This window comes from Notothenia rossii (genome assembly GCF_949606895.1).
Source record: "Notothenia rossii genome assembly, chromosome: 5".
Classification (NCBI taxonomy): domain Eukaryota; kingdom Metazoa; phylum Chordata; class Actinopteri; order Perciformes; family Nototheniidae; genus Notothenia; species Notothenia rossii.
The window spans coordinates 14846663-14872615 of NC_136903.1; the positions used below are offsets into that span (position 1 = coordinate 14846663).

At 41.9% G+C, this 25953-nt stretch overlaps 1 protein-coding gene across 1 annotated transcript; it reads left to right on the forward strand.

Annotated features, from left to right (window-relative positions):
• The first annotated feature begins 446 nt into the window (after positions 1-446).
• On the forward strand, positions 447-24794 carry muc2.1 (mucin 2.1). The gene is made up of 46 exons (XM_079680821.1): positions 447-535; positions 679-934; positions 1027-1141; positions 1341-1431; positions 1526-1653; positions 1962-2178; positions 2540-2665; positions 2752-2866; positions 2949-3099; positions 3207-3320; positions 3408-3477; positions 3578-3715; positions 4273-4437; positions 4916-5010; positions 5098-5224; positions 5683-5938; positions 6632-6684; positions 6791-6894; positions 7481-7632; positions 7773-7911; positions 8221-8331; positions 8441-8620; positions 9288-9527; positions 9639-9795; positions 10108-10236; positions 10446-14930; positions 16287-16320; positions 19213-19505; positions 19605-19771; positions 19862-20036; positions 20128-20375; positions 20555-20738; positions 20827-21037; positions 21147-21322; positions 21518-21587; positions 21779-21879; positions 21960-21991; positions 22084-22261; positions 22378-22482; positions 22571-22611; positions 22785-22907; positions 23036-23134; positions 23323-23451; positions 23549-23588; positions 24188-24311; positions 24439-24794. Exons 1-46 carry the CDS (start codon positions 451-453, stop codon positions 24647-24649), a joined length of 10740 nt encoding a protein of 3579 aa, XP_079536947.1. The 5' UTR covers positions 447-450; the 3' UTR covers positions 24650-24794.
• The last annotated feature ends 1159 nt before the right edge of the window (positions 24795-25953 follow it).

Sequence of the window (25953 nt, forward strand, 5' to 3'; positions counted from 1 at the left end):
TATAACACCATTCTCATACCAAGATATGATACCTGATAAGTTCTCATCACTTGATTAAAAAGCAGAAAAAAGCAGATTTCTAGTCAAATGTGTCCGAACTCTGTATAACTGAAATATTACCGATTTAATCCAAAAATAAGAGAGCGTATTTTTAAGAGAATTAGTTTGATATCATTTAACGAGCACACTGTCAACAAAACCCTTTTATTGCAGCCCATTTCTTCTATGAATTGTTAATCAATGTGCATATTTGTTCAATCAAGCAATAAGGAGGATGTAGGAATGATTATATTGGACTTGTGAAATGCGTCAGACGTCCATTCAGCATATGTTTCCCATGTCTTGGCAATAAAACTTTGGACAAAAGGCGTCCACAAGAAAAGTGCAATCTCACTATAAAAGCCAGTCAAGTGCAGTCTAACTATTATCTGCTCCGGTGACCAAAAGGCAATGGCAATGATGAGGGGGAGAAGTGTGTGGTTGTGTTTCCTTGCTTTGTCTGTTGCAAGTGTCATCAACGTGCAAGCCAGACTGGGTAAGATTGTTAAGGACGCTGTGTGGAGGAACTATTCTGCTTTTTTGTTCTGAGTATTGTAAAGCATATATCATCTCTTAAGTCAGTCTTTCCGCCTTTAGTAACTTGAACTGTTTTTTTATATACTCAAACATTTTCCTCAGTTCGCAACCATGTGAGCAGCATCTGCAGCACATGGGGCCGGGAGCACTTCAAGACGTTTGACGGAGATGTGTTTCAGTTCCCTGGCACGTGTGAGTACAACCTGGCCTCCGACTGTCACGAGTCCTACCAGGAGTTCTCCGTGCACATGAGGAGGACGGTCAAAGATGGAAACCCTACAGTCAGTCATGTGGTGGTCACCATCAACGACCTTTTGTTCTACCTCAGCAAGGACATGGTCACTGTGAATGACATCCCGTGAGTAGAACATCCAACAGCCTTGGAAATAAACTGTACCACTCTTTTATGTACAAGTTCATTGTAATAAGAAAAACATCTTCATTTTCCAGTGTCAAATTGCCACACTTCAATGCAGGAGTACAAGTGGAAAAAAATGCTGGTAACATCAAGCTCCAATCTAAAGTCGGCATCACTGTCATGTGGAACGGAGACGATGCAGTCATGGTAAAAACTTAAGAAAAATGTTTGACTGTTAAACCATTGAACTATTCAGCACACAATAATGCAACTTTAAATTGTAATATACATGAATTCAGTCAGGAATTCTTTATGATTTTTTGAGGCATTTACAATTAACTGGTGTTTTGCCTTTTTTGAAATTGTGAAAAAGCCAAACGTGTCATAACCTCTTGCCATGCTGCAGGTGGAACTGGATACTGATTATGCAAACCGTACTTGTGGTCTTTGTGGAGACTTCAATGGGGTTCCTGTCCACGATGAGTTCATTGATAATGGTATACTATGCTTATTTACTTTATGCATTAACACATTTACACAATCATCATCCGCATCTTTGACATTTGGTATTTTAACAACAATCATGTGCAGGTCGCAAAATCAGCCCCATTGAGTTCGGCAACAAACAGAAAGTCCACCGTCCAAATGAAGTTTGTGAGGATCCGGATGAAGAGGAGGATGAATCTCGGGAGGCTATGCTGGATTCATGCAAGGAGTTTGTGAGTGTTAGCAATATTGATATCTGTTGATATAAAGTGCTCACATCTTGTACTATGATACATTATGTTGGTAATATCTTATCTGTAAATAATCTGCAAGGTGACTAAACTGGTCAAATGAATAAAGTTAAGTAGAAAGTACAATATTTCTCTCTGAATCCCGTGGAGTGGAAGTACAATGTAGCAGAATATTGAAGTACAACAGTCTCAAATGTATACTATGTACAGTTCTTGTTAAATGGAGTCAGTTATTTCCCCACACTGTACTCAGGTCGTATTTGCTAACTTTGTCTCTTCCTCCCGTTTAGCAAACCACCTGTGCCCAGATGCTGCGTTCAGAGCCTTGGCGCTCCTGCACCACACTGATCGACCCTGAGCCGTACATCCTGACCTGTGTGCAGGACATGTGTGGCTGCTCCAACAGTCCAAATGACTTCTGTGTCTGCAGCACACTCTCTGAGTTCTCCAGACAGTGTTCCCATGCAGGGGGAACGCCTCCCAACTGGAGGTCTCCTCAGTTATGTGGTAAGGTTTTTAATATCTCTTTCGCTTTTCTGTTTTTGTATTATCTTTATTTTTTATATGCAGTGATGGAAAGTAACTAAGTACATTTACTCAAGTACTACACTTAAGTACACATTTTAGGTACTACTTGATCATTTTCATTTTATGAAACTGTACATTTTACCCAACTGTATTTTGGATGCAAATATTGTAATTGTTACTCCACTACTGACAGCTAGCAGGGTTATTTTGAAAAGGTACTGTGTTTATGTTTATAGGGGATTTTTATCTCATGCATCCAAAGCATCAAAGAATTAAATATATCACCCTTGATGCCCTATTACTTACATCAGTTTATTTAAATCATGTCCTTTCCTCACAGCCAAACAGTGCCCATTCAACATGGTGTATGAAGAGAGTGGCTCCCCTTGCATGGATACATGCACACTTCTCGACACAAGCTCTCTGTGTGAGGATCACAAGATCGACGGCTGCTTCTGTCCTCCTGGTTAGTGCCATTCACATGCTTTACTACCCTTATAGATACCCTAGTCTTAGTCTATAAAATGTTCATGTTATGTGTGTCTTCTTCAGGAACTGTGTTTGATGATATTTCCATGAGAGGGTGTATTGCTCAATCTGAGTGTCAGTGCAAACACAACAAAATCTACAACTCTGGTGAGGTTTACCGACAGGACAGAGAGGAATGGTAAGTTTGAAACATTATATTTCATTTTGCCTAGCTTAATCTTGTTTATTATTGTTAAGTGACTTTTTTTGGGTTGTTTCAGTACATGTGTTGAGGGTAAATGGGCCTGTAAGAGCCTTCAGACTCCTGCTACCTGTGCAGTGGAGGAGGGCTCACATGTGACTACCTTTGACGGGAAAACATACACCTTCCATGGGGACTGCTACTACACCCTAGCCAAAGTGGAAAGCAAGGTGAATTAGCCATAGCTTTGTACAATTACAAAATAAAATGCATAATGAGCTGATTTCAATAATACCATTTGTAAATTAATATTTTGTTGTCACTATTTATATTTCAGGATAAAGCAAGTCCAAAGTTTACCATCCTGGTCCAGTTGGTGCCATGTACAAATCAAGAGTTTGACACTTGCCTCAAGGGTCTTAAAATCGTGCTGAACAATGACAGAAACAATGTGAGTTAAAGTCTCTCAGGAAAGAAGACCATACTCATTCATAGATTCAAACCTATACCTGCAATGATCAACTCTGTTTGTATCCAGGTATTAATGTTCACCTCCGATGGCACAGTGAAGCACAACATGCAGACAGTCAGTTTGCCATACCACTCAGGTGGGTCAGAAACCCTTAGTATAAATGTTATTGTAATTTAAATGTGTGCAAGGACACCAGCAAAAACAATCTAACTTATGTTGTACTTATCTTTATCCAGGTGACATCAACATATTCCACGCCTCATCCTTCCACATCATGCTCCAGACAAGTTTCGGGTTGCAAATTCAGATCCAGCATGTGCCCGTCATGCAAGTCTATGTCAGCCTTGACCAAAGCTACAGAGCAAAGACACGTGGTAAGTTGTACATTTAACTTGATATCAGAGTGATGTCAGAATACTGTACATTTAGAATAATGAATAAATGAAAAACCTGCAATACTTGTTGGACAGGTAGTGCTTGACAGGTGGACAAATAAACATGATGATATCTTGTAATACACTTGATTCAATATGTATTATTCATTACAGTAACAACACAAGAACATATGTATAGGCTGATTGTCTTTCCACCACCCCTGAATCCCTCCTAAAGAACTAAAACAAAAAAACATAAAATAAATACATCAGTTAATGTAATAAGTGGTGAGTTGGATTTGTCTTTAAATTCACTATTCTTCTCTCTCTAAACAAACAAAACTGAAACCTCAAATTGAACCCCACACTAGTAACCCTCAAGTCACAATGTATTTTCTTATGTAAATTAGTCGTAATTCAAATAGATTACCCACATTCCTAATAATATACATTATACTCTCATTACAGTCATTTATACTTTCCTTGTAACTATTTTTGGTTTTAGCCAATTGTTTGCACTTGAGTATAAGTGCTAATAAAATATTCAATGTCTACAGGTTTATGCGGGAACTTCAACATGGTCCTGTCTGATGACATGAAGACTCCTCAGGGGATCGTGGAGGGAACAGCTCCCACCTTTAGTAACTCGTGGAAGGCTAACTACATGTGTCCAGACAGAGAGGAGAGACTTGAAGACCCTTGTTCCCTCAGTGTGGAAAATGGTAAAAAGCACTGCTTGATATTTTATTGTTTGAAAACAAAATAATTGGGGCATTTGTATTTGGAAGAGTGTTGTAACATGTTGAAATATGGAATGCATGGCATTTCAAACCATTACTTTCTCAGTCAAAATACAATTATACAATCATTAAAAAATATATTATTATTAAATTGCTTCTAAAATTCCAATTTCCAAAAACATTTATAAATCGAATGTCTGTCCAAAAATGTTCTCTATTACCCAAGATAATCCACAGACTGTCTTTTATAGGAAATATTCTCTGTCTAGCTAACTTTCTTAGCGTCTCAGTCGTGAGTAGATGCACGCTTCCTTCTGCACAGTGATACGTTTGGCAGGTTTTTTAAAAGATATTTTCTTGCCGCTATAAGCACCACATGACGATTGCCATTTGATTTTGGGATGAGCTGTCTCTTTAAGGAAAACAGAATTTTGAAAATAAAAGGCTATTGTTTCTGCAGAGTGGTACGCCAAACACTGGTGCGCCTTGCTGCTGAGTCCAGACAGCAGCTTCGCTCAGTGCCGTTCAGTGGTGGATCCTGAGCTGTACTACAAGGTACTGCAAAACCGTTCTGTTTGTCTTTCATTCAATTACACTTTGATGGGGATGTAATGCTCTAAAAGTGCTTTCTGTCTTCTCCAGAGATGTACTTATGCTAGCTGCAACTGTGAGAAGAGTGAGGACTGTCTGTGTGCCGTCTTCTCCTCCTACGCTCGGGCTTGTGCATCTAAGGGAGTGTTCCTGGAAGACTGGAGAGAGAAAGTGTGCGGTAAGGATTTAAAAACTATAAAGTAACTAAGTAGCACTTAGTATCAATCAAAATCACTAATGCTATTAAATTGATTGTTAATTAAACTGTGAAACTGATTAAACAATGAGATTATGTGATGACACAATGATTATGTTAACTAATTACAAGGTAATCTATCATTTATGTTTTAACAGTTAATAGTTGCATATTATTGTATTCTACTCTATGATGTATTTGTTAATGATGAGCAACATTTGTTGTCACTTCTTTTGAAATATTTTGTAAAATTTCTATAACTAATTAATTAATATAATATTCTGGTAAATGGTTAACAAATACTTTGATGCATCTCCAATGATTAAGAAACAAGATAATAATTCATTATTTGTTAACAGTATAATTACTATTGACTATTATAATGATGGTAATAAAGTCTTATCAGTAACACTAATCCTCTCATCCTGTGCATAAAACAGATAAATACTCCAGGAAATGCCCAGCGACTCAGATCTTCTCTTACCAGCATCAGAGATGCCAGCTGACCTGCAGATCCCTCGGCTCCGTGCAGCAGAGTTGCATTTCTGACTTCCTGCCTGTGGATGGCTGCTCCTGCCCTGACGGTCTCTACCTCAATGAAAACGGCATCTGCATCCCCAAGGCAAAATGTCCCTGCTACCATAACGAAGTCTACATCAAGTCAGGAAAGTCCATCAGCATCAAAGATGAGCACTGGTGAGTCAGCTGCATGCCATTTGGTTACATTGGATTTGAACTGTCCTAGATTCAAGGCTTTTATTGTCATTCGTACATAGCTACAGTGTAGTTATGTCTATGACAATCTTAGGTCCCAGGCTCCTCCAACAGTTCAACACAATAAAACAGACAAAATAGTGCAAGTAAATACAATAAAATAGAATAGAAGTAGTGCCATAAGAGTCTATATACAAGTGATACATAAGATACAAACCTTACAACACTTGTAATGCCTGCAGTATTAACCCACCAGAGGTTGAGTGAAGTGAAGTGAACATGTATTAGCATCAAAATATACTTAAAGTACAAAACTTAAAAGTACTTATTTGGCAGAATTACCCATTTTAGAATAATATATTTGATATGTTTGTATAATAATTGTTGGTTTATAAATATGTGTGTCGCCGCTGATAGCGTTGGTGCTAACTTGGCTAACTTGTAACTAAAGGTTACAAATGAATGTAGGTGAGAGAATTATAATATTAACCTCTGAAGTAAAGTGGGATAGAAGTATAAAGTAGCTGAACATTGAAATACAGCACAAGAACATCAAAACTGTACTTAGGTAGAGTCCTTATATAAATATACTTTCCACCAGTTAATTTAATACATTGTTAATTTTCAGGTAACTTCGTGTTGTATTTAATGTCATATCCTTGGTGTCTTTTCTAGTGTATGTAACAATGGAATGCTTCATTGCCATTCTTGGAGAGCCCGCTCATCAAGTACGTTATATATTTAATTATAAATGTTTTACCACAAGACAAGTATTTGATCGATACTGTTTCTTTTGTTGTTGATACTGGTATGTTGAATCTTTTTCTGTTGCAGCATGCCCTTCTCCAAAACAGTTCTTCAACTGCTCTGCTGCTGGCTCAGGGGACCTGAGCCTGCACTGTGCTCCAACGTGTCTGAATCTGGACAGCGATGATTGTGTAAGCTCTCAGTCTAAAACATCTCAGTCGATTGTCTATTTCCTTAATTTTATGATGGATGCTTTGTTACATTCAAGATGTTGAACAATCTGTTGGGTTTCACTAGTTCCACAGAGTTTCTAGAGTCTTGAACAGTATTGTTGGAAAATATCACTCGTCACCGGCTTGATCTTCAATATCAGGATACATGTATTTATTATCCTTGCAAGAATGGAATTAGTCATCATATACAAAGCTGCAGAGTACAAATAGTTCCCTGAATAGTGTCTTTGACGAGCTTATATACAAGAGAGTGTTAGAATACCGGTTCAAAGCAGTATTCAATGTTTACTTCAGATTAGCTAAGGCCTGCGTAAGCAATAAACATGACAGTCATATGTCCATCTCCATAGAGGCTGAATCATCATGTTAAACAGTGTGTCCTGATGCTCTTCTAGGTAATCATACATCTGGTTACGTACACAGCTACGTAGGGCCTTTGTTAATATGTGCTACTCTGATATTAGAAGAGTACATTCAGTATTTTCCCAACAAGTATTATTCATTTTTCTCCTTTACTATCTATGTCATCCTTCTTTCTTCTCAGGACTCCACTGAGTGTGAATCTGGCTGTCGGTGTCCAGCTGGCCTTCTCGATGATGGCAAAGATTCCTGTGTGCAAAGAAATCAGTGCCCATGTAAGCACGATGGCCATATATATGCCCCTGGATCAGAAATCCCCGAGCAGTGCAACACCTGGTATGACCTCGTTTTTAAATCAGAAGTATACTATAGCATAAACATTATTATATTTATATATTGCATTATTATTATTATTAACATTTACATAATTGTGGTATTTTAAAACATTGTATTATATCTTACCATTTCTGATCTAGTACCTGCAAAAGTGGAAGCTGGGTGTGCAGCGAGAAAAAATGCCCACAAACTTGCACTATTTATGGGAGTGGCCACTACAATACATTTGATCAGCAAACATATGGGTTTAATGGAGATTGTGCCTATGTTGCTGTGAAGGTAAACAAATGTTGAAAGTCAGTCATGTATAAATGTCTAACTTTTTTCTAAACTCGAAGACTAAACTTGATATACTTTTTGGGATGATATCTACATTTAATTTACTTAAAGACATATGAAATATGAGTCAAATATGAATTATATAATCCTACTCTGTGTCAAACACTGTGTTTGTGTTCTAGTGTTTGTACTAATCTATTGTGGAAAATTCGAGTCCAAGCCAAGGTTTAATTTTACCATTGGTACATGTCTAATATAAAGGAAAAATTGAAAAATGTTTAATGAATCAATACATCTTTCTCTTTTAAGAACAAATGTGGCAATAAAACAGTGCAGGACAGCTTTGGGGTCATCACAGAAAATGAACCTTGTGGAACTACAGGCACCACATGCTCCAAAACTGTCAGAATCTATCTGGGGGTAAGACATCATACCAACACCTGATATTCTCTCTGTGCCTGAAATATTGGACTCAATCCAACAAAATCTTTATTTCGTCAAACTAACAAGAATCTCTTTAACATTACAGCGAATGGAAATTAAACTATCGAAGGGTAAATATGAAGAGTTGAACCTGGGCCAGGGTGCTGAGATTCAGTACAGAATACGAAGGGTTGGCTTGTTTGTGGTGATAGAATCAGCCATTGGTCTGTCGGTGATGTGGGATGGAAAAACAACTGTTCGCATTATCCTGGAACCAATGCACAGTGTAAGTCTCGGAAATTGTTCATATGATGACTTAAATATTCAAGTTTTGATATGATGTAAAACATTTTTTAAATATGTAGTCTAGCTGTCTGCTTTTTCTTCACACCACTTTGACAAAATACAGTACATCTATTTCAAATGCTTTTCAAAATTATTGTAGACATTTATTTACTGGACTGTTTAAATAAAAATGCACCTAAACGCAATACAGTACCTACTGTATATAACATCTGTTCACTGTAGTTCAAATTATATTATGGCTTTACATGTAACTGTGTTGTGTTGTTTACACAAACTCTAAAATGTATTTTTATAAATGTAACATGTTGTAATTTATGAAAAGCTCAAAATGAAAAGTTAGTGGTTGACTTGATTACTATACACAAATCCTGAGCCAAAGTTTCATTTATCTGTTCTATATAAGCAGTTGATCACTGTAACCTCGATCACTATAAGCGGTTTACACCATATTAACTTTCTGAAATCCTTTTTTTTACAATTATAACAATATTATTATAATAATACAATAATATACTAAACATATTTAGTATATAGGTTGTGAAAATAATGGAAGTATATTAAAGCCTGGACAATGTCTGTCCCCAAAGGGTTTGTTATGGAATAAAATGTGAAAGAAATCACTAACTCCTTTTGTATGGCTTTTTCAGGGAGAGGTGTGTGGTCTGTGTGGAGATTTTGATGGAGATGGACAGAACGACTTCACCACCCAGGGTCATCTGGTAGTAAGCAATCCTGTAGAATTCGCAAACAGCTGGAAAGTGTCAAGCAATTGCCCAGATGTGGATACGAATGCTGACCCTTGTGGTGCAAAACCCAATCGACATCACTGGGCAAAAATGATGTGCAGCATTATAACTGGGAATACGTTCAAACATTGCCACAATAAGGTGCAGACATATTGTTAATCAATGTGTTTTTTTATTGTTAATCATTGTGTGTTTTTTTTTTTAAGTGTGATGGTTGAACAAATGTAACTCATTTGTTTTATGACTTAACAGGTTGCTCCCCTTCCATATTATGAAAACTGTGTGAAAGACTCATGTGCCTGCGACTCTGGAGGAGACTGTGAATGTTTCTGCTCAGCAGTCGCGGCTTATGCTCAAGCGTGTAATGAGGCTTCTGTATGTGTTGCATGGAGAACTCCAGAAATCTGTCGTAAGTATACAACAATGTGAAATATATTTACCTTCGAACCCTAAGAATAACCTCAGGTTTCCCAGCTTTTCTGGTGCTAAGAAGCTGTCATGGGACCCGATGCAATGATTTACACGCAATGTATATACATGATACCTAATAACTTCCCAAGTTATACCTTAAACTTCTTTCAATCTTTAGGCCTAAAATAAATATAATGTGAGGATTCGTATCAGGTTGACTTTATGTTTAAGGTCTCTTTCACTAAGAGATAGCCTACATCAGCAATTACTTTGTTTAAAACATAACATTTTTTTAATCGTTTCTTCCTAGCTGTCTTTTGTGATTACTACAACAACCCAGGTGAATGCAAGTGGCACTACAATCCTTGCCACAAACCTTGCTACAAGACCTGTTTGAATCCAGAAGAAAATTGCAGCAAACCTTTACCCAACCTGGAAGGTGAGAGGTTAACTCACACTTTCTCAGCTTTATGTGATGGTTAAAATCTGAAATGTAGAAATGATCCAATGTGGCTTATTTTATGTGTGAAAAGAGATTCAGAGACAACCAAGCAATCTTCAGTTTCAAGTAGAATAAATAACTATTTCAAAAACAATAATTTAAATTGCATAAACAATGTATTACATTTAATGTTGTGATTTGTACAGGCTGCTACCCTGTATGCCCAGAAGATACGCCGATATTTGATGAAGACACTGGGTTGTGTGTGGAGGAATGTGCAGGTTGCTATTACAACAATACTAGATACGACGAAGAGGAAGTTATTTTCAATGCCACTGACAATATGGGAATGTGCTACTATGCAATATGCAGGAATGCGACAGTGATATTTGAAAATGAAACTTGCATATCTACAACTGTCCCAACAACAACAATTGCCACCACCACACCTGTTACAACACCAACCGAACCTCCTACAACAACCACAGTATATACAACCCCACAAACTCAAACTCCTACAACAAATGAAACACCAGCCACTACCACAACATATATAACCCCACCAAATGAATCCACTACACCTTGTATTAAAACATGTGAGTGGTCAGAGTGGTACGATGTGCATAACCCATTAGAGGACAAAAGTGACTGGGAAACGTATGAGAACATCACAAACAGTGGTATAAAAATGTGTGAAACTCCCACAGAAATTGATTGTAGAGCAACAGATAATCCTGAAATGGACTTCAATGACTTTGTAACTCAGACTGGCCAACAGGTTTCTTGTGATCTAGGAGTGGGTTTAATATGTAGAAAGGAGGACCAATTTAGACCTCCACGGAAATGTTTCAATTATAAGATCAGAGTATGTTGTGAAGTAGATACATGTGTGCCCACTATAACAACTGCAACACCAACTACAACCACAGAATCTACAACCCCACCCACTAAACCCACAACAACAACTGTAGCGCCCACAACAACCACAGAATCTACAACCCCACCCACTAAACCCACAACAACAACTGTAGCGCCCACAACAACCACAGAATCTACAACCCCACCCACTGAACCCACTACAACAACTGAAACACCAACCACCACCACCACAGAATCTACAACCCCACCCACTACACCCACAACAACAACAACTGAAACACCAACAACAACCACAGAATCTACAACCCTACCCACTGAACCCACTACAACAACTGTAGCACCCACCACCACCACAGCATCTACAACCCCACCCACTGAACCCACTACAGCAACTGTAGCACCCACAACAACAACAGCATCTACAACCCCACCCACTGAACCCACTACAGCAACTGTAGCACCCACCACCACCACAGCATCTACAACCCCACCCACTGAACCCACTACAGCAACTGTAGCACCCACAACAACAACAGAATCTACAACCCCACCCACTGAACCCACTACAGCAACTGTAGCACCCACCACCACCACAGCATCTACAACCCCACCCACTGAACCCACTACAGCAACTGTAGCACCCACAACAACAACAGCATCTACAACCCCACCCACTGAACCCACTACAGCAACTGTAGCACCCACCACCACCACAGCATCTACAACCCCACCCACTGAACCCACTACAGCAACTGTAGCACCCACCACCACCACAGAATCTACAACCCCACCCACTGAACCCACTACAGCAACTGTAGCACCCACCACCACCACAGCATCTACAACCCCACCCACTGAACCCACTACAGCAACTGTAGCACCCACCACCACCACAGCATCTACAACCCCACCCACTGAACCCACTACAGCAACTGTAGCACCCACAACAACAACAGCATCTACAACCCCACCCACTGAACCCACTACAGCAACTGTAGCACCCACAACAACCACAGAATCTACAACCCCACCCACTGAACCCACTACAGCAACTGTAGCACCCACCACCACCACAGCATCTACAACCCCACCCACTGAACCCACTACAGCAACTGTAGCACCCACAACAACCACAGAATCTACAACCCCACCCACTGAACCCACTACAGCAACTGTAGCACCCACAACAACAACAGCATCTACAACCCCACCCACTGAACCCACTACAGCAACTGTAGCACCCACAACAACCACAGAATCTACAACCCCACCCACTGAACCCACTACAGCAACTGTAGCACCCACAACAACCACAGCATCTACAACCCCACCCACTGAACCCACTACAGCAACTGTAGCACCCACCACCACCACAGAATCTACAACCCCACCCACTGAACCCACTACAGCAACTGTAGCACCCACAACAACCACAGAATCTACAACCCCACCCACTGAACCCACTACAGCAACTGTAGCACCCACAACAACAACAGCATCTACAACCCCACCCACTGAACCCACTACAGCAACTGTAGCACCCACCACCACCACAGCATCTACAACCCCACCCACTAAACCCACAACAACAACTGAAACACCAACCACCACCACCACAGCATCTACAACCCCACCCACTAAACCCACAACAACAACAACTGAAACACCAACAACAACCACAGAATCTACAACCCCAACCACTGAACCCACTACAACAACTGTAGCACCAACCACCACCACAGCATCTACAACCCCACCCACTGAACCCACTACAACACCTGAAACACCAACCACAGCATATACAACCCCACCCACTGAACCCACTACAATAACTGAAACACCAACCACCACCACAGAATCTACAACCCCACCCACTGAACCCACTACAACAAATGAAACACCAGCCACTACCACAACATATATAACCCCACCAAATGAATCCACTACACCTTGTATTAAAACATGTGAGTGGTCAGAGTGGTACGATGTGCATAACCCATTAGAGGACAAAAGTGACTGGGAAACGTATGAGAATATCACAAACAGTGGTATAAAAATGTGTGAAACTCCCACAGAAATTGATTGTAGAGCAACAGATAATCCTGAAATGGACTTCGATGACTTTGTAACTCAGACTGGCCAACAGGTTTCTTGTGATCTAGGAGTGGGTTTAATATGTAGAAAGGAGGACCAATTTAGACCTCCACGGAAATGTTTCAACTATAAGATAAGAGTATGTTGTGAAGTAGATACATGTGTGCCCACTATAACAACTGAAACACCAACAACAACCACAGAATCTACAACCCCACCAACTAAACCCACAACAACAACTGCAACACCAACCACCACCCCTGCATCTACACCCCCTGAATCCACTACAACAACTGCAACACCAACCACAACCACAGAATCTACAACCCCACCCTCTGAGCCCACTACAACAACTGCAACACCAACCACAACCACAGAATCTACAACCCCAACCCCTGAGCCCACTACAACAACTGAAACACCAACCACAACCACAGAATCTACAACCCCACCCTCTGAGCCCACTACAACAACTGCAACACCAACCACAACCACAGAATCTAAACCCCCAACCCCTGAGCCCACTACAACAACTGAAACACCAACCACAACCACAGAATCTACAACCCCACCCTCTGAGCCCACTACAACAACTGCAACACCAACCACAACCACAGAATCTACACCCCCAACCCCTGAGCCCACTACAACAACTGAAACACCAACCACAACCACAGAATCTACAACCCCAACCCCTGAACCCACAACAACACCTGAAATACCAACCACCACCACAGCATCTACACCCCCTGAACCCACTACAACACCTGCAACACCAACCACCACCACAGCATCTACAACCCCAACCCCTGAGCCCACTACAACACCTGAAATACCAACCACCACCACAGCATCTACACCCCCTGAACCAACTACAACACCTGCAACACCAACCACCACCACAGCATCTACACCCCCTGAACCAACTACAACACCTGAAACACCAACCACCACCACAGCATCTACAACCCCTGAACCAACTACAACACCTGCAACACCAACCACCACCACAGCATCTACACCCCCTGAACCAACTACAACACCTGAAACACCAACCACAGAATCTACAACCCCAACCCCTGAACCCACAACAACACCTGCAACACCAACCACCACCACAGCATCTACACCCCCAACCCCTGAGCCCACTACAACACCTGAAATACCAACCACCACCACAGCATCTACACCCCCTGAACCAACTACAACACCTGCAACACCAACCACCACCACAGCATCTACACCCCCTGAACCAACTACAACACCTGAAACACCAACCACAGCATCTACAACCCCAACCCCTGAACCCACTACAACACCTGAAATACCAACCACCACCACAGCATCTACACCCCCTGAACCAACTACAACACCTGCAACACCAACCACAACCACAGAATCTACACCCCCTGAACCAACTACAACACCTGAAACACCAACCACAGAATCTACAACCCCAACCCCTGAACCCACAACAACACCTGAAATACCAACCACCACCACAGCATCTACACCCCCTGAACCAACTACAACACCTGAAACACCAACCACAACCACAGAATCTACAACCCCAACCCCTGAACCCACTACAACACCTGCAACACCAACCACAACCACAGAATCTACACCCCCTGAACCAACTACAACACCTGCAACACCAACCACAACCACAGAATCTACAACCCCAACCCCTGAACCAACTACAACACCTGAAACACCAACCACCACCACAGCATCTACACCCAACGAACCCACTACAACACCTGCAACACCAACCACAGAATCTACAACCCCACCCCCTGAGCCCACTACAACAACTGCAACACCAACCACCACCACAGCATCTACACCCCCTGAACCAACTACAACACCTGCAACACCAACCACAACCACAGAATCTACAACCCCACCCCCTGAGCCCACTACAACAACTGCAACACCAACCACCACCACAGCATCTACACCCCCTGAACCAACTACAACACCTGCAACACCAACCACAACCACAGAATCTACAACCCCACCCCCTGAGCCCACTACAACAACTGCAACACCAACCACCACCACAGCATCTACACCCCCTGAACCAACTACAACAACTGCAACACCAACCACCACCACGGCATCTACACCCCCTGAACCAACTACAACAACTGCAACACCAACCAGCACCACGGCATCTACACCCCCTGAACCAACTACAACAACTGCAACACCAACCACAACCACAGAATCTACAACCCCACCCCCTGAGCCCACTACAACAACTGCAACACCAACCACCACCACGGCATCTACACCCCCTGAACCAACTACAACACCTGCAACACCAACCACCACCACAGAATCTACAACCCCACCCCCTGAGCCCACTACAACAACTGCAAAACCAACCACCACCACAGCATCTACACCCCCTGAACCAACTACAACGCCTGCAACACCAACCACCACCACGGCATCTACACCCCCTGAACCAACTACAACACCTGCAACACCAACCACAACCACAGAATCTACAACCCCACCCCCTGAGCCCACTACAACAACTGCAACACCAACCACCACCACGGCATCTACACCCCCTGAACCAACTACAACACCTGCAACACCAACCACAACCACAGAATCTACAACCCCACCCCCTGAGCCCACTACAACAACTGCAACACCAACCACAACCACAGAATCTACAACCCCAACCCCTGAGCCCACTACAACAACTGCAACACCAACCACCACCACGGCATCTACACCCCCTGAACCAACTACAACCCCTGCAACACCAACCACAACCACAGAATCTACAACCCCACCCCCTGAGCCCACTACAACAACTGCAAAACCAACCACCACCACAGCATCTACACCCCCTGAACCAACTACAACACCTGCAACACCAACCACCACCACAGAATCTACAACCCCACCCCCTGAGCCCACTACAACAACTGCAACACCAACCACCACCACAGCATCTACACCCCCTGAACCAACTACAACGCCTGCAACACCAACCACCACCACGGCATCTACACCCCCTGAACCAACTATAACACCTGCAACACCAACCACAACCACAGAATCTACAACCCCAACCCCTGAGCCCTCTACAGCACCTGAAACACCAACCACCACCACAGCATCTACACCCCCTGAACCAACTACAACACCTGCAACACCAACCACAACCACAGAATCTACAACCCCACCCCCTGAGCCCACTACAACAACTGCAAAACCAACCACCACCACAGCATCTACACCCCCTGAACCAACTACAATGCCTGCAACACCAACCACCACCACGGCATCTACACCCCCTGAACCAACTACAACACCTGCAACACCAACCACAACCACAGAATCTACAACCCCACCCCCTGAGCCCACTACAACGACTGCAACACCAACCACCACCACGGCATCTACACCCCCTGAACCAACTACAACACCTGCAACACCAACCACAACCACAGAATCTACAACCCCACCCCCTGAGCCCACTACAACAACTGCAACACCAACCACCACCACGGCATCTACACCCCCTGAACCAACTACAACACCTGCAACACCAACCACAACCACAGAATCTACAACCCCACCCCCTGAGCCCACTACAACAACTGCAACACCAACCACCACCACGGCATCTACACCCCCTGAACCAACTACAACACCTGCAACACCAACCACAACCACAGAATCTACAACCCCAACCCCTGAGCCCTCTACAGCACCTGAAACACCAACCACCACCACGGCATCTACACCCCCTGAACCAACTACAACACCTGCAACACCAACCACAACCACAGAATCTACAACCCCACCCCCTGAGCCCACTACAACAACTGCAACACCAACCACCACCACGGCATCTACACCCCCTGAACCAACTACAACACCTGCAACACCAACCACAACCACAGAATCTACAACCCCACCCCCTGAGCCCACTACAACAACTGCAACACCAACCACCACCACGGCATCTACACCCCCTGAACCAACTACAACACCTGCAACACCAACCACAACCACAGAATCTACAACCCCAACCCCTGAACCAACTACAACAACTGCAACACCAACCACCACCACAGCATCTACACCCCCTGAACCAACTACAACACCTGCAACACCAACCACAACCACAGAATCTACAACCCCACCCCCTGAGCCCACTACAACAACTGCAACACCAACCACCACCACGGCATCTACACCCCCTGAACCAACTACAACACCTGCAACACCAACCACAACCACAGAATCTACAACCCCAACCCCTGAACCAACTACAACAACTGCAACACCAACCACCACCACAGCATCTACACCCCCTGAACCAACTACAACACCTGCAACACCAACCACAACCACAGAATCTACAACCCCAACCCCTGAACCAACTACAACAACTGCAACACCAACCACCACCACAGCATCTACACCCCCTGAACCAACTACAACACCTGCAACACCAACCACAACCACAGAATCTACAACCCCAACCCCTGAACCAACTACAACAACTGCAACACCAACCACCACCACAGCATCTACACCCCCTGAACCAACTACAACACCTGCAACACCAACCACAACCACAGAATCTACAACCCCACCCCCTGAGCCCACTACAACAACTGCAACACCAACCACCACCACGGCATCTACACCCCCTGAACCAACTACAACACCTGCAACACCAACCACAACCACAGAATCTACAACCCCACCCCCTGAGCCCACTACAACAACTGCAACACCAACCACCACCACGGCATCTACACCCCCTGAACCAACTACAACACCTGCAACACCAACCACAACCACAGAATCTACAACCCCACCCCCTGAGCCCACTACAACAACTGCAACACCAACCACCACCACGGCATCTACACCCCCTGAACCAACTACAACACCTGCAACACCAACCACAACCACAGAATCTCCAACCCCAACCCCTGAACCAACTACAACAACTGCAACACCAACCACCACCACGGCATCTACACCCCCTGAACCAACTACAACACCTGCAACACCAACCACAACCACAGAATCTACAACCCCACCCCCTGAGCCCACTACAACAACTGCAACACCAACCACCACCACAGCATCTACACCCCCTGAACCAACTACAACACCTGCAACACCAACCACAACCACAGAATCTACAACCCCACCCCCTGAGCCCACTACAACAACTGCAACACCAACCACCACCACGGCATCTACACCCCCTGAACCAACTACAACACCTGCAACACCAACCACAACCACAGAATCTACAACCCCAACCCCTGAGCCCTCTACAGCACCTGAAACACCAACCACCACCACGGCATCTACACCCCCTGAACCAACTACAACACCTGCAACACCAACCACAACCACAGAATCTACAACCCCAACCCCTGAACCAACTACAACAACTGCAACACCAACCACCACCACAGCATCTACACCCCCTGAACCAACTACAACACCTGCAACACCAACCACAACCACAGAATCTACAACCCCACCCCCTGAGCCCACTACAACAACTGCAACACCAACCACCACCACGGCATCTACACCCCCTGAACCAACTACAACACCTGCAACACCAACCACAACCACAGAATCTACAACCCCACCCCCTGAGCCCACTACAACAACTGCAAAACCAACCACCACCACAGCATCTACACCCCCTGAACCAACTACAACAACTGCAACACCAACCACCACCACAGCATCTACACCCCCTGAACCAACTACAACAACTGCAACACCAACCACCACCACGGCATCTACACCCCCTGAACCAACTACAACAACTGCAACACCAACCACAACCACAGAATCTACAACCCCAACCCCCGAACCCACTACAGCACCTGAAACACCAACCACCACCACGGCATCTACACCCCCTGAACCAACTGCAACACCAACCACAACCACAGAATTGACAACCCCACCAACTAAACCTACCACTACAACAACTGGAACACCTGCAACAACCACAGCATCTACAGCCCCACCAACAGCTGAAACACCAACCCCAACCATACCAACTAATCCTACCACTACAACAACTGGAACATCAACTACAACCACAGCATCTACAGCCCCACCAACTGAACCTACGACTAAAGCTGAAACACCAACCACAACACCGGTAATACCTGAAGTTGGCCCCACTTTATCAACTCCTTCAACTGAAGGAGTTATCATTGCAACTACAGAATGTTTCTGTATATGGAAGGGAAATCATTATAGGCCAGGTAAGAAAAAAGTACAACTATACTTTCTTTGAGTTCTCAAATGGTTATTGTAATCGTTTCCACAGTTTGATCAATCCTTATCTTTATTCCCAATTTTAGGGGAGGTCATACCAGTCATCGAACACATCGGATCCGATGCATGTCAAACAATGATTTGTTCGGATGTTTGTGAGATTCACACGGAGACTGTACTTTGCTCAACCACAACCATGCCTACAACGACACCCACGACTTCTATACCTACCTGCCCTGAATGGGATGTAGCAGTAAGAATCTTAATGTATCTTGCACGTTAAAATCTATACTTGCATTTATTGCACAATACTGATTTCAATCATTTTTCCTCCCTCCGTCAGCAAAATGAGACGTTCTTATTATGTAACTGCACTATGGCTAAATGCATTGAGAACAACACCATTGAAATCGTTCCATATGAATGTCCACCCCTTGAGATGATCACTTGTGCCAACGGAAAAAACCCAGTTCTTGTGGATGATGAATACAAATGCTGCAAGCTTTACGTTTGTGACTGTAAGCCATTCTGTAGTTAAATGATTAATATAATAACTGGTTTCTTTTCTGTTTAAAATGATTTCAACTTTTGAACTGTATTTCTTTTCAGGTGTATGTGAAGGCTGGGGAGATCCTCATTACATCACATTTGATGGATTATTCTACAGTTATCAAGGAAACTGTACTTACGTTTTGATGGAAGAGATTTCCCCAAAACATAAGTTGAACATTTATATTGACAATGTCTATTGTGATCCCACTGAAGATGTTTCTTGTCCGCGATCAATAATCATATCATTCCAATCCGAAGTTTTCACACTCATTAATCATAACCTTCTTGGAGCAGCGCAGCTGGAGGTAAAACAATATATATATAGATAAATGCATATTTGTTTTTTTGTTCTTAAAGGCCAATCAGAAATACTTACGTAGATGACTGTAAAATAGGTGCAATGGCATTGATGAATGCTTAGTCACAACTTATAGATAATTTTAATTTTGATACTGTATAGTTGATTCCCTTTTTCTCCTTGTAGGCACATAAAAATGGGATACTTCTGAAACTACCTTATGCTCAACAAGGTGTTAAGATCCTGGATACTGGCATCAACTTGGTTCTGGAAATCCCTCGACTTAAAGTGGTCATTACATTTGGAATAACTGGCTTTAGTGTCACCCTTCCATATATTAACTTTGGCAGCAACACACAGGGGCATTGTGGTAAGAACATACTTCTCTTCAGTGCACATAACAATCATTTATTTGTTTGCAAACTGTTATATTAAGTGTTTTGCCACTCTACCTTCAGGCACATGCAATAACAACCAGGCTGATGACTGCAAGTTGCCTGGAGGTCAGCTGGTCGAAGATTGTGCAGTGATGGCCGACTTTTGGCCTGCAAAACACATTGAACAACCTGACTGCCAAATACCATCTGTACTACCCACCAATAAACCTGGACCTCCACCAATTGTAACTCCCTGCAAGCCAGACTCCATATGTGACCTTCTTAAGAGCAGGTACACGTTTTCCAATCTAAATTGGAAAGTTCACATTCATCAGCATACATTTCACATACTGTATTTAAAACACCATTGTGAGGTTTTGGTGTTTGTTTTACTTTCACAGAGTCTTTGAAGCGTGCCATCCAGTTGTCTCTCCTGACAATTTCTACCAAGGTTGTGTTTTTGACAGCTGTCATGTTTCCAACCCAGCAGTGGAGTGCACAAGTCTGCAGACTTATGCTGCTGCCTGTGCGCAGGCTGGGGTTTGCCTGTACTGGAGAAACCACACCACTTTGTGTGGTAGGCAACTCCTCATTGTTTTTACTGTACATTCGGAGATCAGAGAAATCAAGGAAGGAAGCGCCTTCTTAATTTTGTTGCATCCAGAACAATTTGAACAGGCTGTTGTGCATTTTATTATACTGCTAGGGGTGTTGCGATGCACTGCTATTGATGCTTTTTATTTATGTATTTATTATGTTTTTTCACTCACAGAAAGTGACTGCCCTTCAAGCAAAGTTTACAAGCCATGTGGTCCTGCAGAACAGCCAACCTGTGAAGACAAGTAAGTTTAATCAAAAAGTTAATTTTACAGCACATTAGATTTCCTGAGATGAAGATCATAATGGATGGTAGCAATAGCTATTTGGTTGTGAACAACACAGTTGCAACATACAGTGTATTACATGTACTATGTTTTAGACATCCAAAAGAAATAGAGCAAACTAAATGTTCTATCTTAATTTAATATTACAGTTCTAATGAACCAAGAATGAACTACACTACTGAGGGCTGCTTTTGTCCTGATGGAATGAAACTATTTAACAAGGAGTCTGGCATATGTGTTGATAAGTGCGGTAAGTGTGTTGTATATTCTGAAATATTTTCGTTGGGAAGAGTCTATCGTATTAATCATTAAGTGACCATTTTCCAACAGGATGTCTTGATCCTGAGGGAAATCCTCGTGAGGTGAGTCTTGTATTCATTTTAATTTGAAATCCCAAACAAAGTTATTTACTCGCGAAAGACAATTAACTCATAACTTTGTTTCATTCTTCTAGTTCAATGAGCGGTTTGAGTACAAATGCCAAAGCTGCATCTGTGGCGAGTCCACCAAGACTGTCTCTTGCAAGCCTAAAGAGTGCCCAACTGCACCGGTTACAAGCTGCATGGGTCCCGGGTTTGTCCTTGTCAACACAACTAATCCATCAGACCCCTGCTGTTCTGCCTTTGTTTGTGGTAAGTCATATAGCATCAATGCATGTTTGTCATCCAGAGTTTGGAAAATGATACATATTGATAAGTATATTCATGGCTATTAACTATTTTCTTTCACCGTTTTATCTTCTCCACAGAATGTCACAGCAACACTTGCCCACCTACAAACATGAACTGTCCTGTAGGATATATTCCAGTTGTCAGTGTTCCTGAGGGAAAATGCTGTACAGAACGTATATGTGGTGAGATCATTATTTTGTAATAGTTTTAATGTAAAATAAAAGCTAAAGATGAATGTGATACGATTTAACTTGTCTTACTCTTTTCTAGAACCAAAAAGAGTATGTGTCCACAAAAACACTGAATACCAGGTAAATAAGAAATGCAAATATGTAATTATTGTACATACTGTCTATATACGTATATTTATATATAAATAATGATTTGTTAATATACTGTATAACTTCTGACATTATAATTTCTGCTGAACATGTTCTGTATGGCTAAAACACAAGTATGAATAAATGTCTTCTTTATTTGCTAGCCTGGCTCTTTAGTTCCTGTAGAACCATGCCAGGATTGTCTCTGTACCAATGTGGTGGACCAAGAGTCTAAACTACTCAAGATAACATGTGAATTGCAGAAATGTAAAACAGACTGTGGCATGGTAAGTGAAATTACACCTATTTTACAAATACACACAATACATTTTATACATGTAGTTTTTCTCACTTTATTTTCTGTAAGAGTGAACTGGCCTGTACTTCTGCAACTTAAATTCACCCTTTCCCTTAGGGATATGAATATCTGGAATCTGATTCAGATCAGTGCTGTGGAAAATGTGTGCAGACCCACTGTGTTGTCAGTCTAAACGAAACTAAACAGCTCTTGAAGGTATATTGGATCATCTCTTCTGGCTACTACCTCATATCATAATGTTTAAAAAGTACCTTGTTTTTTATATCAGTCCGTAATCCGGCTTCGTCGTGTGTGTGTGTGTGTGTGTGTGTGTGTGTGTGTGTGTGTGTGTGTGTGTGTGTGTTCGTGTGCGTGCGCGTGTGTACATCCTTCTCTCTTCTCAGCCAGGAGATACCTGGTCACCACCTGAGAATAAGTGTCAGCATTACACCTGTGTTGAGGTTGGTGATACTTTAACGACGTTCAATTCCCATATTGTGTGCCCACCATTTCAACAGAGCAACTGCCTACCTGTAAGTATCATTTATCAATTTTAACTGATGACACCGAATTGTCTGTGTATCTGAGACCATATGTTAAAACAAATAATGTCAATTTATTTCTCTGCAGGGCACAGTTCAGACTTCAGCAGATGGCTGTTGTAAAATTTGTGAGTGTGACATTTTCTTTAGTCTTGGACAGAAAGTAGATGCTTTCAAAATGAAATGTTTGAATTAGAAGTTGTTCAATACTGCATACAATTATATATATTATATATATATATATATATAACAAACCTACAGCCCGACCCTTAAGGAAAATCTGAATGTTTGATCCCACAGCCACTATAGCATAAAACCATGCATTATTATATCACGGATTTAATCTAGAGCCCTGACTTCAGAACTGAAATTGTAACTATATTTACACCATATGAAGCCATATCAAATACATTTATTAATTTTCTAGTTTTCTCCACAAAATGACCCTGGATTTTTGTTCTAAAAACTAAAATTCATCAATGATGTTGTTTGTCATTGACTTAGCATTTATTATACGGATCTTAATAGCATGTTTCGACAGATACACATTTGATAAAACATACTGTAACGAGCATTATGTAAGTAAACTGTTATTTAAAGGGTTAACATTCTGAAAATAAATAAATAAATACTGATAATGATCAGGTACAGTATGACGTTTGAAAACATATTTCACTCTGTGGTCCTCTAAGGAAAATGGTTATAATTGTGTGTCTGTTTCTAAAAGGTTTGGAGAGGGAGAAGGGCTGCAAGACTGTTTCCACAAAGACATTTGTTATGCACAAGGGCTGTCAGTCATACAATGAGGTAGAAATACCATATTGTGAAGGAACGTGCAACACTTTCACCAAGTAAGGATGATATTACTAATATTTATCTTTCCTCTAAACAGTGAAAAATCCATTAGGTTTTGGACTATTAAAAAAGTTTAGACATGGTTTATGTAGGTTTTAATCAACCTGTCTTTGCTATCTTTAGGTACTCTAAAGATGCAGCAGCTATGCAGCATTCTTGCTCCTGCTGTAGGGAGACCCGCTCCAGCAATCGCAGCATTGACCTGCACTGCTTGAATGGAGATGTGGTTCCCTACACGTACATCCATGTGGAAGAGTGTGGCTGCGGACACACAGATTGCACCTCAGCGGCTGCACTACCTGCTCGCAGGAGGCGAAGCTCCACACTGGTGTGAAAGAAACGTCAGTCGTCACATTAATGGATATACTGTAAAAGTCCCTTTTCCCATACTGTCTTAACAATCATTGTATTTCTTTCAAAGCAATTGCCTTTGTAGAGAGAATATTTATCATTTAATCTAATAAAAGTATGCAACTCGATTTTTGTCTCATTGTTGTCTTGTTTGCGTCAAGTTTTTATTGATTACAAACAATTACCTACAGACCTAAGAATACTGACTGTATTTAGTTTTAGTTAATAACACATACAGATAATCTGAAGGAGCCTGTATCGACAGAGAACCTCTGAAAAAGAATTGAAGATATAGAGAGACCATTTTTCTGTCTAGTCCCCAGTTCACCATGAATGGTTAAAAGGTTCAGCTATGGTTTACTGTTTTGACAAGTTTCTGTTTGTTGTGCATCAGGGCAAGCGTTTCTGTTTGCTTTGTGTCAGAGTAAGGCTTTCTGTTTGCATGACAGCTCTGTATGCATGGACAATTAAGAAAGCACTGTTACAACACGCAAGAACACTGTATACCTTGAGGGAATGTTTTGTTAACATATTTTGTTCTACCATCTCTATCTGATATTGATGTAACGAACAAGTAAAAATGATTTGAACATTTCATTCTAAATGTCCATTCTTCTATTGAAGCAGGAAGGAGGGAACATTACAAAACTGCATTTTCAAAAGGGGGTAATAGAACATATGATTAAACGGCTCCAAAATGTTATTCAAATAATAAAATTAACTTCAGAATTTAAATCTTTTAAATGCTGGTTTTTTTATAGGAGAAAAACCCAAACATTTAATTATTTTATGAACAGTAAATGCTAGCGGTGTTTTGGGATGTCCATCAACAGCATTGATTGAAGCCATGGCTCTATATTGAAAGCCTGATATAATATAATGCACAATATTTAGTGTAAGGGATGTCAGAAAATAAATGTTGCTTTCAATGGGAAAATCTTTGTAGTACTGTGTCTTTGTCATTTACACACTGTGCAAAAGAAATGCATTCAGCGTTTTGAGCTCCATCAACTGAGCTATTTTCTTTTTTGTGGGACTAAAAGTATATATTTTTTCATCAATAAAAAAAAGGTTGTTTGTATTAAACATTTCTAGATCCATGGTAAATTAATAGGAATAGGGGTTTGAAAACAAAACACTTACTTATTTTATAACTTGTCATTACTTACCCACACATCTGTAAATGTGTGTAGTGTCAGTTTCTTCTTGTACAACTCAGAGATGGGCTACATCAGCTGTTAGAAAAGGTAGATACTATATTGTCAGTACCCCTAGTTGCACAATGTT